Below are 14,853 nucleotides of genomic sequence, written 5' to 3' on the forward strand. Positions count from 1 at the left end.
CGTGGGGAGTAAAATGTAATGGAGCTTTGCTGTCTTCCTACAGCTCCTGGGATAGCTGTGCTTCTCACCCAGCCCTTCTGTTACTTCTCCAGAACAGATACTCTCATAGAAGGAGTGTTAATGGGATAAAGCAAGGTTTTATAAAGAGAGGGTTCTACCTGAAACTAATATAAAATAATATTGAATGTAAACTGTACTTAAAAAAATAATAGTCACAGGGATGTAAAGTACAGCACAGGGCATATAGTCAATAATATTTAATAACTGTATGGTATCAGATGGGTACTCTGTAAGGTAGGTAAATGTCTAACCACTATGCTGCACACCTAATATTAATGTAATAAAATGTCAACTGTAATTGAAAAAGAAAAAAGATTTGTTTTAAAAAAAGGGGATTTACCACCAACTGGATCCTGAAAGAAGAAATGGCAGCCAAGGAGGTATTCTGAGCCTCCAGAAAGGAAGTTACATCTCAAAGACAACAGATGTAGACATCTTGCCTGCTTGACTCAGGGAATCTCCAAAAGGCGCCTCTGAAATGTATAATCCAGCCCTGTGAGAAGATAACCCTTCAAGCAAGGAAGGTTGGTGGAAGACAGGAGAAGCCAAGGCCCAAAGCTGGGCTGTAAACATTGTGCTTTTCTAAGGCCAACCTGGTGCATGGTTTTGGCAACTATGGTTACATCTCCAAAAAGTGGTAAAGAATGCGTTTCGGGAGGAAGGTCTTTTCACGTCCTAAAACAAAGTGTGGGACTATTCTTAGGGGAAGAGGGAGAGAAGATGCTCCTTCTTCAGCCAGGGACCACGGAGTGGCTACTTGGATAAATCCCCCATCATGTTCTATGTTCGTACCTACACACTGAGCACAGGGAAGGAATACCTGAACAGGGTGAGGAGGTGATTATGCCTAGGTCATGTTGGCAATGTGGCTCTAAAAAGGGCAGAAACTCTCTTACAAGGTCAAGAAAGTGACAAAACCTCTCTGGACTTCCTGGCAAGCCCTAGCTAGCCAGACCCCATCGGTCTCAAGTCAAGACTGCTGTGCCTGGAGGAAAGGCCGGGTGAGTGCAGGTACCAAGTGCCCACAGGCCACAAGCTCTGAGCCTGGCCCCAAGGAACAGCAGGGGAGACTAGAGCGGCACCTCCATCCACGCGGAGCTGTGCCTCCGGACTGTCCTCACCTCAGCAGGTTCTGGGGCAGTCAGCAGCCGTTCCAGGGATCTGACTCCCAGAGCCAAGAAGGGGAATGGACATCCTCCCTGAAGGGACTCTATTCCCTACCAGGACTACTCACCACCATGTGATCTTGAACTCATAGATGGGGCGCTTGCAGTAGTAGTGGTTGATGAGGTGTTTGTCACACACCCCAATGCACTGGTGGTCCACGATGAGGCCCTGGGCTGAGAGGTCTGTGACCAGGCAGTGCAGTAGGTCATAAACATCAGCCACAGCCTCCCAGGGCCCAAAGGACACATCCACTTCGCAGTGGTGCTCGAACAGCTGCCCATCACTCTCGCTCCGTTCGAAGCGCAGAGAGTTCAGAAGTGGACACTCATAGGGGGTGATGGGCATCTCCTCCTTGAAGACACAGACCTTGAGCTTGGCAAAGCGGGCCTTTCGCTGTACTGCACGCAGACGGGCAATCTCCACAATCCGCTCCAAATGGTCTGTGGGATAAATACAGCAGCCATCACTGGGATAAGGGTTGGCAGGTGGGGAGTGGGGCAAGGCAGTGGGGGGGCACAGAGAGCCCCACTGATGGCAGGATCCAAGAGGGAAGAGACAGGGAGAAGGGATTCTTTGGGCCTATGCAGGATACAAACTTCAAGAGGGATCATAGTTCTCCACTGTAAAGGGAAACCAAGGGGATGGGATGAGGACTGTCCTTTTGAAATGTGATTTGATGACTGTCACAGGCAAGGGGCCCCCTTAACCTGTATGTTCCCAGTGTGACAGAGAGGGAAGGGCAGAAAAGAAGTGGGACTGTCTCCTGTCGAGGAATACACATGAACTTGGGCCCCCTTGTTCTGGGGGAGGCTAGGCACTGACAGATGCCTTGCAACCCTCCTTCCCATACCCTGAGCAGCCTGGGCAGCCCACCCCTCACCTTTGTAATAGGGCATGAGTCCCAGAAATGCCTGGCGTACTTTCTCCCCCTTCAGTGGCTGCATGTTCTCCAGCTGCTCCAGGAGGGGCCCTATGGCGTAGTACTGGGCCTCTTTGTACACAGCCCGCACACGTTCCCGGGGCGGCAGGTCCCCTGAGCGCAGGAAATTCAGCACATCTCTGAGCAGGAAGGAAAGAAGGTTGGTGAGAAGGAGCTGATGGAACTGGGCAGTGCCGCCTAGTAGTTAGAGCACAGAGCCTGGAACTAGACTGCCAGCTGTGTAACCTGGGTAGGTGAGCCTAGCCTTTCTGTGCCTTCGCGTTTCTCTTCTGTAAAGTGGGGGGAAATAAGACAACTACTCCATAATGTTATAGGATTAAATGAGTCAGTCTATAAAAAGTGCTTCGAAAATACCTGGCATAGAGTAAGCCCTCAAAAAGTGTTAATAGTTCTTATTAGCAATATCATTATTATATTTATAATTATTATGCATATTAGGTATTATTATTAGGTATATATAGGAATAATGAAAATATATTATTAGCCTCTTAGAGTTGGGCAAAAGTAAGTTTACAGTGGTGAGAACACAAAATAGTTTATTCTTGTATTATTATTTTCCATATGAACAGTAAACCTACTTTTGCCCTACCCTGTATATATTTTAATTGAGGTAAATTAATGTTCAATAAATATATAAATCTTTTTCTTTTTTTTTTAATCCTCACCTGAGGACATTTTTTTGTTTTGTTTTGTTTTTTTGTTCAGATAGAGTGGGAGGGTGAGAGAGGAAGAGACAGAGACAGAAACTTCGACGTGAAAGGGACACATCGAGTGGTTGCCACCTACACGACCCAACCAGGGCCAGGGACAAACTGCAACCAAGGTACATGCCCTTACGGGAACCGAACCCGGGTCTCTCCAGACCGCAGGCTGACGCTCTAACTACTGAGCCAAACCGGCCAGGGCAATATATAAATCTTAATTGTACCATTCAACTAAGTTGTGTTGTTTTTTTTTTTAATTCCTCACCTGAGGATATTTTTCTATTTATCATCAGACAGAGTGGGAGGGAGGGAGAGAAAGAAACAGAGAGAAATATCGATGTGATACAGCCACATCAACTGGTTGCCTCCCGCACAACCCGACCAGGGCCAGGGACGAACCGCAACCAAACAACTGAGGTACGTGCCCTTGACCAGTGTTGAACCTGCGACTCATTGGTCCACGGGCCACCGCTCTAACTGCTGAGCCAAACCAGCCAGGACCCAAGTAAGTTTTAAGTATGAATATGCTCATACAACCGCCACCTAGCTCAAGATAGAGAACACTTCCATCTTCTTCAAGTTTCTTTGTGCCTCTTCCCAGCGAGTCCTACAGAGGCAACCACTCCACTTCTACTTCTGTCAGCAAAGGTTCATTCTGCTGCTTCTTGAAATTCATGTAAGTAGAATCATACAGTCCGTTCTCTTCTGTGCCTGGCTTCTTTCCCTTGACCTGATGTTTTTCAGATTTATGTTGCATGTAAGATTTGTTTGCTGCTTTTTATTGCTAAGTAGCATACCATCGTATGGAGATACGCACTATAATTTATTCACCCATTCTCCTGTTGATGGACATTGGAGTAGGGGCTTTCAGGAGTAAAGCTGTGATGAACATGCCTATATAAGACTCACTGTGAACACATGCACCCGTTTCTCCTGGGTAAACATAGAAGTAGAATTGTTCAGTTATAGTGCACGTTTAACGAAGTGGTTGCAATGTTTTACATTCCCACTAGCACTGCAGAGGAGTTGCACACCGTGTACATATCCTTGCCATAGTGTTATTCCGTAGCTATATGGAGACAATCAAATGCCTCAACCTAACATCTGAACAAATTAATTCCAGGAGTGAATAAAATCACATACTGCATTTTCTTTAAATATGTTTTTTTAATTGATTTAATTGAGAAGGGAAAGGAGAGAGACAGAAATAACCATCGGCTGCCTCCTACACGTCCCCCCCATCTCACCTCCCCCAGGGGGATCAAGCCCACAACCTGGGCATGTGCCCTGATCAGAATTGAACTGGGACCTCTCAGTCCATGGGATGACACTCAATCCACCGAACCACACCAGCTGGCCATATTGCATTTTCTTAAAATAAAAATTCAGTTTTAATTCTCTTTTCAGTTTTCTTTAGTGCAAAGAGTAATCAGATACATCAAGGAAGGTGTGGGAAGGGTTTTTCTTCAAGGATATGTGAGTAAATTCCAAGATTAAGCTGTTACCTCTATAGTTAGTCTACGATTATAATGCAACACCAGCTAACACTCACCAAGTAGTAATCTGTGTCAGCTACTATATATGTGTTATCCCACAGAATCCTTTCAATAACATTATGGAAGTGTCATCTTATGTCCATTTTACTTATTTATTTTCTTTATTGCTTTTAGAGAGGAAGGGAAAGGAAGAGAGAAACAGAAATATCGATGAGAGAGAACATCAACTGGCAACCTCCTGCATGCCCCCCACTGGAGGTTGGGCCCGCAAGCTGGGCATGTGCCCTGACTGGGAATCGAACCAGTGACCTCTTGGTGCATGGGTCGGCACTCAACCACTGAGCCACATTGGCCAAGCTTTTGTCCATTTTATAAAGTAAAAATGGACCCTGGCTGGTTTGGCTCAGCGGTAGGAGTGTCAGCCCGCAGACCAATGATTTACGGGTTTGATTTCAGTCAAGGACACATACCTCAGTTGCGATTGATCCTTGGCCCCGATTGGGATTGTGCGGGAGGCAACCACTTGATGTGTCCCTCTCACATCGATGTTTCTCTCTCTCCTCCTCCTCCTCCCACTCTATCTGAACAAAAATGTAAAAATATCCTCGGGTGAGGATTAAAAATAAACATATAATAAAGAGAAAGTGGGGCTCAAAGAGGTTAAGGAACATCCGTGCTCAAGGAGCCACAGTTAGCCAGAGGCTCAGATGCAGATGGGGGTGACTCCACGTCCACACACACAGTGGTCCACACTGGAATCCAAAGTGCTCATTTTTGTTGTTATTATTGTTAATCCTCACCCAAGGATATTTTTCCACTGATTTTTAGACAGAAAGGGAAGGGGGGAGGAAGAGAAAAAAAGAGAAACTTCAAGGTGAAAGAGACACATCTATTGGTCGCCACCCACATGACCCCAACTGGGGCTGGGGATCGAACTTACAACCAGGTACGTGCCCCTGACTGGGAATCAAACCCAAGACCCTTCAGTCCTCGGGCCAATACTCTGACCACTGAGCAAAACCAGCCAGGGCTGCACTCATTGATCACAATGGAAAACTGCCCCAAGTGGAGGCCCAAGCAGCCTCCATGGCTGGCGATGAGGATAGGTGAGCTACACCAGCTGAGAAATTTACCTCTCCAAATGTCCTAAATCCCTATTTTACTTTATCTGAGTTTTTCTTTCTTTTTTTAAAAAGTTGGTCCGGCCGGTGTGACTCAGTGGTTGAGCGCTGACCCATGCAGCAAGAGATCGCCAGTTCGATTCCCAGTCAGGACACATGCCCAGGTTGTAGGCACGATTCCCAGTAGGGGGCAGGAAGGAGGCAGCCAATCAGTGTTCTCTCTCATCGATGTTTCTATCGCTCTCTTTCTCATTTCCTCTCTCTGTAAAGTAAAAAAAAAAAATTTTTTTTAAAGTTGATTTTACAGAGAGGAAGAGGGAGGGGAAGAGAGAAAGAGACATCGATTTGTTGTTCTGCTTATTTATATATTCATTGGTTGCTTCTTGTTATGTGCCCTGACTGGAGATCAAACCTGCAACCTTGGCATATGGGGAAGACGTTCTTACCAACAGAGCTACTTGACCAGGGAACTTTATCTGAGTCTTTCAACAACTTCATCTGCTGCTGGTGAATCACAGGCCACTGGAGCCCTGCAGTCTGAGGATAAAGGCCACAATATCCTGCTTTCTGCCCAACACCCTTGCCTGGCTCTGGCACTCTCCAGCTAAAGCCAAGCCCTATTCCTCCTCCCCACAACTCCTTCCAAACTGGTCCTCTAGGATCTTCAGCAACCCTTGGTAAGCTCTGAAAAGCTTATCCCCAGGGCAAGGCTCAGCCACGAGTGTTGTGGGAGCTGCCAGCTGGGGCCAGCACTTTCTTCCCGCAAACAGCCTGCAAACAAAAACCTTTTTATAGCTCTGCAGAGCGATGTGACACTTTGTTTTCTCAGCACTGGAGGCAGCTGACAACCCAGTGGAGAAACCCAGATGCTTCAAAGCTCATTATTTGACCGGAGTTTCCTTTCTGAGGATAAAAATGACCCTGCTCCCAATGTGGAAAATGCTACTTAGAGGCCATCACAGAGATGGAGTGATTGGACAGTTCTGCCTCCCTGGCCATTTTGTTCAAGGTCAAGGACCACGTTCGTTCTTTAGTCATCTCCAAAGTTAGACTGCTAAGAGGAAACGAGTTTGAGCCATAAACTCCGAAAGGACCTGGCCAGGGGTCACACCACGTCTCCTTTAATCCACACGATAGGCCTGCAAGGCAGCTATAGTTATTTCTCATTTCACAAACAAGGAAACGGACATAAAAAGTCTTTAAACTATTTATGTGTAAGGGTGTCTGGGAAAGGCTATCTATTTTTTGAGAGTCCATGTTTCCATGTTTTAGTGTTAAAACGACAGTAATAATTGAAGGTTGTTTTGTTTTTTGAGACTTTTTGGGGGGCAACATTCAAGAATGACAACCTTTTGTTGGCCCTTCCCTCACCTTTTGTGTTTGCTTTAAACTACTGAAGGAAGTCTGGGGACCACGGCCAAACACCACACTTCCTCCCCAATGGCAATGCTGAGCCCCAGAACCTGATCTGAGGGTATTCTCCGAGAAGGTGACTTGAACCCCCCCCCCCAGGGGGGATCACACCTATTCCTTTCCACACAGATGACAACTCCACAGTCTTCAACTATGAAGGACAGAATCAGTTTCATCGCATCCGGCCAGCGTGTTACCTGGGATTTCTCTAGCTGGCCTTGCCTCCCCTGCGAAAGAAACTAAAAATTCTGCTCCAATTTAACAGGCACATTTATTAAATTCTGTCAGTATGTTATCTCCTCTTCTGGGTACTATGGAAGTTACTAAAGCCCCATGCCCAAGCCCGGGCCACCCATTTGCTAGGACTACAAAGATGATCGTAGAGGGAGAAACATACCCAAAGTGTGTGCCGTCCCGGTCAATGAAGTACCGGCCCTCGGCATCGGTGGGGATGTAATGACGCCCGCTGAACATGGCTGCCAGCATGGTGTCTTCGTAGCGCCGCAGGGTGGACAGGCGTGTGGTAAAGTGAGCCCCTCCAATGTTAAGGGGAACAACTTCAGGAAACTGGAAAAAACAAACAAACAAACAAAACAGCTGCGCCCAACCGGTGTGGCTCAGTGGTTGAGCACTGACCCATACACCGAGAGGTTGCCGGTTTGATTCCCGGTCAGGGCACATGCCCAGGTTGTGGGCCAAATCCCCAGTGGGGGGCATGCAGGAGGCGGCCCATCGATGTTCTTTCATCAATGTCTCTCACTCTCTCCCTCTCCCTTCCTCTCTCTCTAAAATCAATAAAGAAAAAAAACAAACAGCTGCATGATCAGCCAGGCAAGAAAAATGAGAGCCGGGCTGTTCTGCAGTCCACTTGGGTCTGATCAAAGCCTCATCATTCACTCAGTCACCCAAAACCAAAACCGAGGAGTCTTCCTGAACACTCTCCACTCTCCTCCCTTTCCCCACACTCACCAGCTGCCAAGTCCTATCCATCCTTCCCAACAGCGCCTCAATCAGGTCTCTCCACCCCAATCCTACTATTTCTGCTCTACAGCTCAGCGCCTTCACAGTCCTCCTTGCACTTCCCAAATTTACCATTTTTGTGCCCTTGCCAAGCTGTCTTCTCTGTCCAAAATACTCTTACCACTCTCCCTTTGGCCATCTAGCAATTGCAAGTGCTCCATATGGTGGCGTACACTGCTCACTGCACAAGGGAGCCTGGATGAGAGTGATCTGTGTGCCCTTTTTCTAATTCATGCCAAGATATCATATAGGTTAGCAGCAGTCACTCATTCTAAGGGCTTCTATTCAAGTTCCCCGACTCTGTGAGCGTTTCTGCTCTATTGTCCCATGCCAGCTCCCAAGACAGTGTTAACTAACCACTCCTTCCTCTGTGCCTTCACTGTATGCCACATTCTCCTCTATTATAGTGCCTAACACAATACCGTGGTAATTATTTTCTTCTGTCAGCCCACCCTTCTAGACCCGAAGCTTCGGAGGCAGGGACACCATCTTGTTCACCATCATGAGGCCACCCACAGCAGGGCTCGTGAATGTTTGTTGAGTAATTCCTTCTTAATCTGTGGAGTGAGATAAATCCCCAGTCCAGCTAAGGTTCCGCAGGCAAGGGTGGGGTGAAGAACAGAGAATGATGGAATAGATTTGCCCTGAGAACTCTAGGTTCTTTCTAAAATGCTCTAGACCTTTCTGTTCTTTTTCTTTTTCCTCTCTTGATATCTTTCACTCCTTGTGAATTTGAAAGAAACAAGGCCAGTTCTCTCTAATTTTCCAACCCTCCTCCTCCAGATTAAAATTTTGTCCCAGTGCATACTTTTCAATATTACGACATCTCTCAGGCTCCAGTGAAAGTCTATGTATATTTGTCTAGTAAGTCCTTTCTCCCAATTTTCAAATTCTTTGTGAATAAAGTAGGGTATGTATAGATTAAATAAAAGTTCCCCAGGGCCTTGCGCAGTGCCTGACTCACAGTAAACACCCAAATATGCACTAAATGAATAAATGAAATAGATAGATAGGTATTTACAATTCCATGTATATTATGTACTGTGACTCTTCTGCACCCAAAGGACAGGAAATGCCTTTTGCTGATTCTATAGCTCCTCTAAAACTATTCTATGTGCATACCAAGGACTCAAATATGATTTTGGGACAATAATACTTTACATTTCTGGAGCTCTTTAAACCTTTTCCGAGGATTTCTCATACCCATAACAATCCAAGTGTTTGCTCCATATTAGAGATGAAAAGCCTGAGGCAGAGAGGAAAAAGCAGTCAAAAAACAGTTTTAGATCTCACATGGAGCAATGTAATCTGTGGGGGAGCTGGCACTGGAGTCCTGGCCTGAAGTCTCTGGGTCCCGTACTCTATCCTTCAAACCACATGGTTTCCCCAATGACAGTGCACACAGAAACAGCACCACTGTGTCTGTAATGGCTCTCTTCCCCCTCAATATCAAAGAGTACTTCTAGAGTTCTGCTCATTTTCACAAGTGTCACATGACATTAAACATATGGATTTCTAACCCCCCAATAACACTTATCTGCTTCCCCAAAGCCTCACCCAGCCGGGCCCAGCCCCTCTGGGGCTCTGTCCATTCTCCTAAGTCTCCACACATCACATTCTCCCATATCTGACACTCCCTTAGCTCTTCCTTCCTAGTCTGTCTTCAGTGTCCTAGGTGTCCCACCTTCCCTATTCTTTTCCCTTCTCTTAAGGGTCATTTCAGGCGTTAATATGATACTGTCATACATGCGAAGACCAGTGGAAGCCACTGCACCAGCACAGCAGCTAATGAGGGAAAGTCGGGGAGCTGTCAGGGGAGTGTGCTCACCTCTAACACCTGCGCTGCTTTTTACCTGCACACAGTCCCTGACTCCACTCTCAGGGCAGCTGGACATTGGGTTGGGGTAACCACCAAGGCCTCTTGGATATTCTAGAAAGCTCTATCATCTCTTGGGGCTCCAAGGTCCCCTTTCCACGGAGTAAATCCATCTTAGTGGCAGTGAGTACTGGAAGGAGGGGGTTCGGGGACAGGTGATCTCTGGGGCAGGGAAGACACGCCTCGTGCGTTCCTCGGGCGGGGAAGGGCAGGTGGGCAGGAGAGCACAGCTCCTCTGGCGCCCCCCTCGGCCCGTCCCTTGATCTCCAAACGTAGCGGGCTCACATCCCAAGGTCAGCTCCGCCCAGCACCTGCCCCCCACCACCTCCGTCCAGGTACCTCTTGAGGCAGGAGGGGAAGCGCTTGCCCCGCTTGCGTGGCCGTCGGGGTGGCCGGCTCCAGAAAGTCGTCTTCGGCGTCGGAGCTGGACATTGCACCGTCCGGGCGACGGCTGTCTGGCTCCCGCCCCGTGACTACCACCATCCCTCTGGCTCTGGGCTGTGGGCGCGGCTTCAGGCAGGCGGGCAACGGACACGGCGGCACTAGAATGGAGCAGCGCCTGGCATGGCGCGGGCCACGAGCCGGCGGGGTCGGGGGGCGAGAGCGCAGCGCGCCGGGGGCCTAGGGGCCGCGGCTCCCTCGGCCAGCGGACCGGTTAGCGGGCCAGCGCAGGGACCACCAACTAGGCGCTGACGCTGCCGCCTCCCGCTACTGGCCGAGCTCCGTTTGCCCCGCCCCTGATTGGCAGGAAGCTCGCCCAGTCCTAGGGCAGGCAGAGTGGTCAGCCTACACCTGAGTGGCCACTGGAGCAGGCCGCTTGCCTGCCCTGCTCTGATTGGCCCTCTGACCAGCAGACTCGCCTTCTTCTCCCCAATCATGGGTACCCCATGCAGTGGGCGCACCCCCTCTGAGTGGGCCTCAGGGTTGGCTTGTAGGGTGGTTCTCTCCGTAACCCTGTAGTAACCTTATTTTCTTTAATTTGCCCTTTTATTTTGATTTTTTTCCTTTGACTCAAATTGGCCTCACAGTGCCACCTCCCTCTCCTTTATATGATCATTAAGCCCTCAGACCATTGAGTTTCTAGCCCACATTAAATAATCTTAGAAAACATTCGGGTCCGTTGACCATAGAGAAAGAGTTTTGGTCAAACTAGAGATAACATCTAGGCCTTAGTTGTGTTTCAGCTCCTAAACACTCCACCAACAGAATCCTTGCAAACTCAGATGAAGCTAGGCCATGGCTGACAACAAGACCAGATGCAATGACCAACTGCCCCCTACTCCAGTGCTGACCAATCATCAGAGACCAGGACCCTGACCATGACCCTAACTTAACTCCCTTAATCATTGATTAATGATTTTTCCCCCCTTATGTAAGCCATCCCCTAGAAGCCATTGGGAACTAGGTTTTTCAGCATTAGCTATCTGTGACTGCCATCTCCTTAATAAATCTTTACTTTCTAGGCTGCACACTCCTGTTTGTCTCGCTGGGCTTTGATGTGCACAGGCAAATGGCCCCTTCAGTCTGATAACACCACAATGGGGGAGGCAACACCTAGTAACTTGAGAGGTAGAAGGGCTCCTGACCTAGTAGTTAGTCTGTCCCCAGGGCAGCAGGTCCTGTGCCTCCCCGGGTATGAAAGGCCAGGGAAATCTGGGGTTGGTGTGGGTGGGCCACTTCAGTAGAGGTCGGAGGAGGGAGGACAGCTGAGATCACAGAGGTTGTAAGACAGGGGCAGCACTGGGACGTGAGCCATAAGGGTTTATTATTCTTCCGCATCGCAGGAATCCAAAAAAGAAAACTCAAAATAGGGGCAATTGAGTTCAATTCAGATGACAGTAAGGCCCTGGCCGGTTCGGCCTGCGGACCAGAGAGTCCCGGGTTCGGTTCTCACTAAGGGCACGTACCTCGGTTGCAGTTTGTCCCCGGCCCCAGTTGGAAGTCGTATGGGTGGCAATCAGTCGATGTGTCTCTCTCACTTCAATGTTTCTCTCTCTCTTCCTCCCTCTCTCCCTCCCCCTCTATCTGAAGATAAATGCAAAAATGTCCTCGGGTGAGGATAAAAAAAAAAAAAGAAAGATGACAGTGAGTATCCATCTTCTCCCTTCTGGTTCCATCACTGGGCACCTGGACACCAGATGGAGGCAGGTCCTACAAAAGAAGCTCCAGCTGGAGAGGCAGAGTCCAGCCTGATCCCATACATCTGTTTGCAGCCTTGGATGCTGGTAGAGCTGGGTCAGCTCAGGGACTCTCCTGGGGACCAAGGTTTTAACTCTGTCAAACCATTTTTACACCCAGTTCCTCATTTGATTCTCACATAGTTTTGACAGAAAAGGAGAATGAACATAGAGGATTAAATCAGCATCTGGGAGCTTAATAATGTGCTAGAGACACAGCACGTCCTCTGTTGGACCACTCTCCCAGCTGTAGGTGTGCCCTAGGTTAGTGTTTTCTCTAACTTTAGTTGCATCAAAATCACTGGAGAGTGCCTTATTAAAATATATATTCCCAGCCTCACTTCCAGAGAATCTGATTTGGTAGGTCTGAGAGGTAGCCCCTTTAACTTGCATTCCTAACCAACTCTTAGGTAACTCTGACACTGCAGGTCCTTGAACCACACTTTGAGTAGCATCACCCTGGTCCCCAGAGGCCTTCTATCTATCATTACCTGCTCCAGCCTTTCTAAAAAGTATTTATAACAGCAACAAAAACCTATGACAAAAATTCCTTTTCATCCTATGACAATTAGGATGTTTCAGCTGTAACAGAAACCTCAACCAAAAGTGGCTTAAATACTACAAGAATTGTATTATCTTACAAAAAGTCGAGTAGATCCTGGGTTGGTTCATGAAGCAACTTAACAAGGAGTTACCTGGACGAGCTTCCTTCCGTTTATCCACTCTGCCAGATGGCCTCTCCTTCCCTAGAAATCCATCTGAGAAAAACCACAGAACTAAGGGCTATTGGGGAGGCATTTATTCAAACACCTTAAAGCAGGGTTGTATACAGAAAATGAGAAGGAAGCCCAGAGGCTCAGGAAATAGGAAAGTCCACGTAAAATTAGTTGTAAGTGCTGAGTGTGTTGGAGTATTCATCTTCCATTTCTGCTGAGAATTTCCTTCAGGAATGTAGTTTCCCAGTTGGTTGTGTTTACACGATGGGGAGAAATCCAAGGTCAGCAGCCTGGAATGAGGACTTGCTGAGTGAGTAGGAAGGGGCTGGAGCAGGCTTCCTGGGAAAGCAGGGCAGTTTGTTGGCAGCTGCTATCGCCACCTCCCAGTGGACCGACTTCCAGGCCAATTCACACGAGGCCTGCAGGGAACAGTCAGTGAGCCTTTGATGGAGGGATGCCCACGCAGAGGTGGGGGATGCTCTCAGAACACAGGCAGTTTTAACCCTGGGACTATTTTTTCAAGAGTCAACCGAACAAATAGTTCTACGAGAATTAAGCCTGAGAGTCGTAAACTGGATTTTATTTTTTTCTTTTTTAACTTATTTTTATTGTTGAATGTATTACAGATGTTCCCCCCTTTTGACCCCATTGACCACCTCCTTCCCATTCCCATCCCCCTCCTGCCTTCCCCACACTATTGTCAGTTATGCATATATGCACAGAAGTTCTTTGGTTTATCTGATCCCGCCCTCCCTCCCCCCTTCCCTTTGAGGTTCATCAGTCTAACAACCAATTTGTACTTCTTAATTCCTTCATCTTTTTCACCCATCCCCCCAACCCCCACCCATCTGGCAAGCCACAAAAAGTTCTCTGCATCTATGAGTCTGTTTCTGTTCTGCTTGCTCATTTTGTTTGTAGATTCAACTGTTGATAGAAATGTATTAATTGCCATTTTATTGTTTATATTTTTGTTCTTCGTCCCCTTCAAGAAGACCCTTCAACATTTCACATAATAATGGTTTGGTGATGATGAACTCCTTTAGCTTTTTCTTGTCTGGGAAACTCTTGATATGTCCATTGATTCTATTTTTTTTTTATCCTCACCCGAGGACATTTTTCCACGTTTTGTTCAGATAGAGTGGGAGGGAGAGAGAGAGAGAGAAAAACATCGACATGAAAGAGACATATCGAGTGGTTGCCACCCGCACTACCAACCAGGGCCGGGGACAAACTGCAACCGAGGTACATGCCCTTAGCAGTAATTGAACCCAGGAATCTCTGGTCTGTGGGACATGTTTGTGTGTGTCCTCATTTTGGCTGCTTTCCTGTGACTGTTTCTCTGTATTAGGTAGAGTTACTATGTCTCCTAGGCTTCCTAGGGTGGCCTACTGTTGTAGGTCTCCTGTAGGATCCAGTGGCACAGCCTCCCTGATCACCCCAGCTGGGCCTTCAAGGTGCACCCCTAGTGTGGACTGTACACCCTTCTGTTGTAATTGAATCTTGATTGCTGTTGGCACATCAATGGGAGGGATTTACTCAGGCTGATCAGCTGAAAGGACTGGCTGTGCCCACTGCCCACTGACCTCTGACTACCTTGGAGGATCAGCAGGGGCCCACCACACAGAGCAAGACTTACTTCAGCAGGGCTCTGGTACCCACTGAGTCTACTCCTTGAGTGTGTCAGTGTGGAGGTGGTTGGGTGGTGGTGCTTCGACATGGTCTGAAGCTGTCCACTGGGTGTGCTGGCTCTGGCTGTGTTCTATCCGGGGCCACCCGGCATAAGCTACAAAGTGATCTTCCAATGGCTGCTTCTTATGCTGGTGTTGGAGGTGTTCAGGAAAAGCCAACTTGTGAACCAAGGCTGGTTGCTTCTAGTGCCAGGTCTGGGGCCACTTAACAAGAGGTATGGGGCTCGCTGAGACCAGATGCTGCTTGTTTGAGAGATTTTAGGAAACTCTGAAGCAGGATACAAGACAGGCCAATCCTATGGTAAAGCTTTTGGAAACAGCTTGGGTGGCCCAAAAGTTGGGTGGGGCGGGGCCTCAGGGAATCACCAGGGCGGGGCTACCAGTGTGAGCCAGGTTGCTGGAGTCCCAGATATGGCGGCTGTCTGCTGCCCCAGGGAAGGGCTCACCAAAGGAACAAAGGCCTCTGCCAGCATCT

The 14,853-nt window shown here is 48.1% G+C and overlaps 1 protein-coding gene across 1 annotated transcript; it reads right to left on the reverse strand.

Moving 5' to 3' along the window:
• Positions 1-353: 353 nt before the first annotated feature.
• On the reverse strand, positions 354-10,391 carry KCTD7 (potassium channel tetramerization domain containing 7). Its single transcript, XM_036278867.1, has 5 exons — positions 10,137-10,391; positions 7,299-7,468; positions 2,108-2,286; positions 1,295-1,667; positions 354-553 (listed from the first exon to the last, which is right to left on the reverse strand). The coding sequence occupies exons 1-5, from the start codon at positions 10,278-10,280 to the stop codon at positions 466-468; spliced, it is 954 nt and encodes a 317-aa protein (XP_036134760.1). The 5' UTR covers positions 10,281-10,391; the 3' UTR covers positions 354-465.
• Positions 10,392-14,853: the final 4,462 nt, after the last annotated feature.

Source organism: Molossus molossus, unplaced genomic scaffold (genome assembly GCF_014108415.1).
Source record: "Molossus molossus isolate mMolMol1 unplaced genomic scaffold, mMolMol1.p scaffold_m16_p_3, whole genome shotgun sequence".
Classification (NCBI taxonomy): domain Eukaryota; kingdom Metazoa; phylum Chordata; class Mammalia; order Chiroptera; family Molossidae; genus Molossus; species Molossus molossus.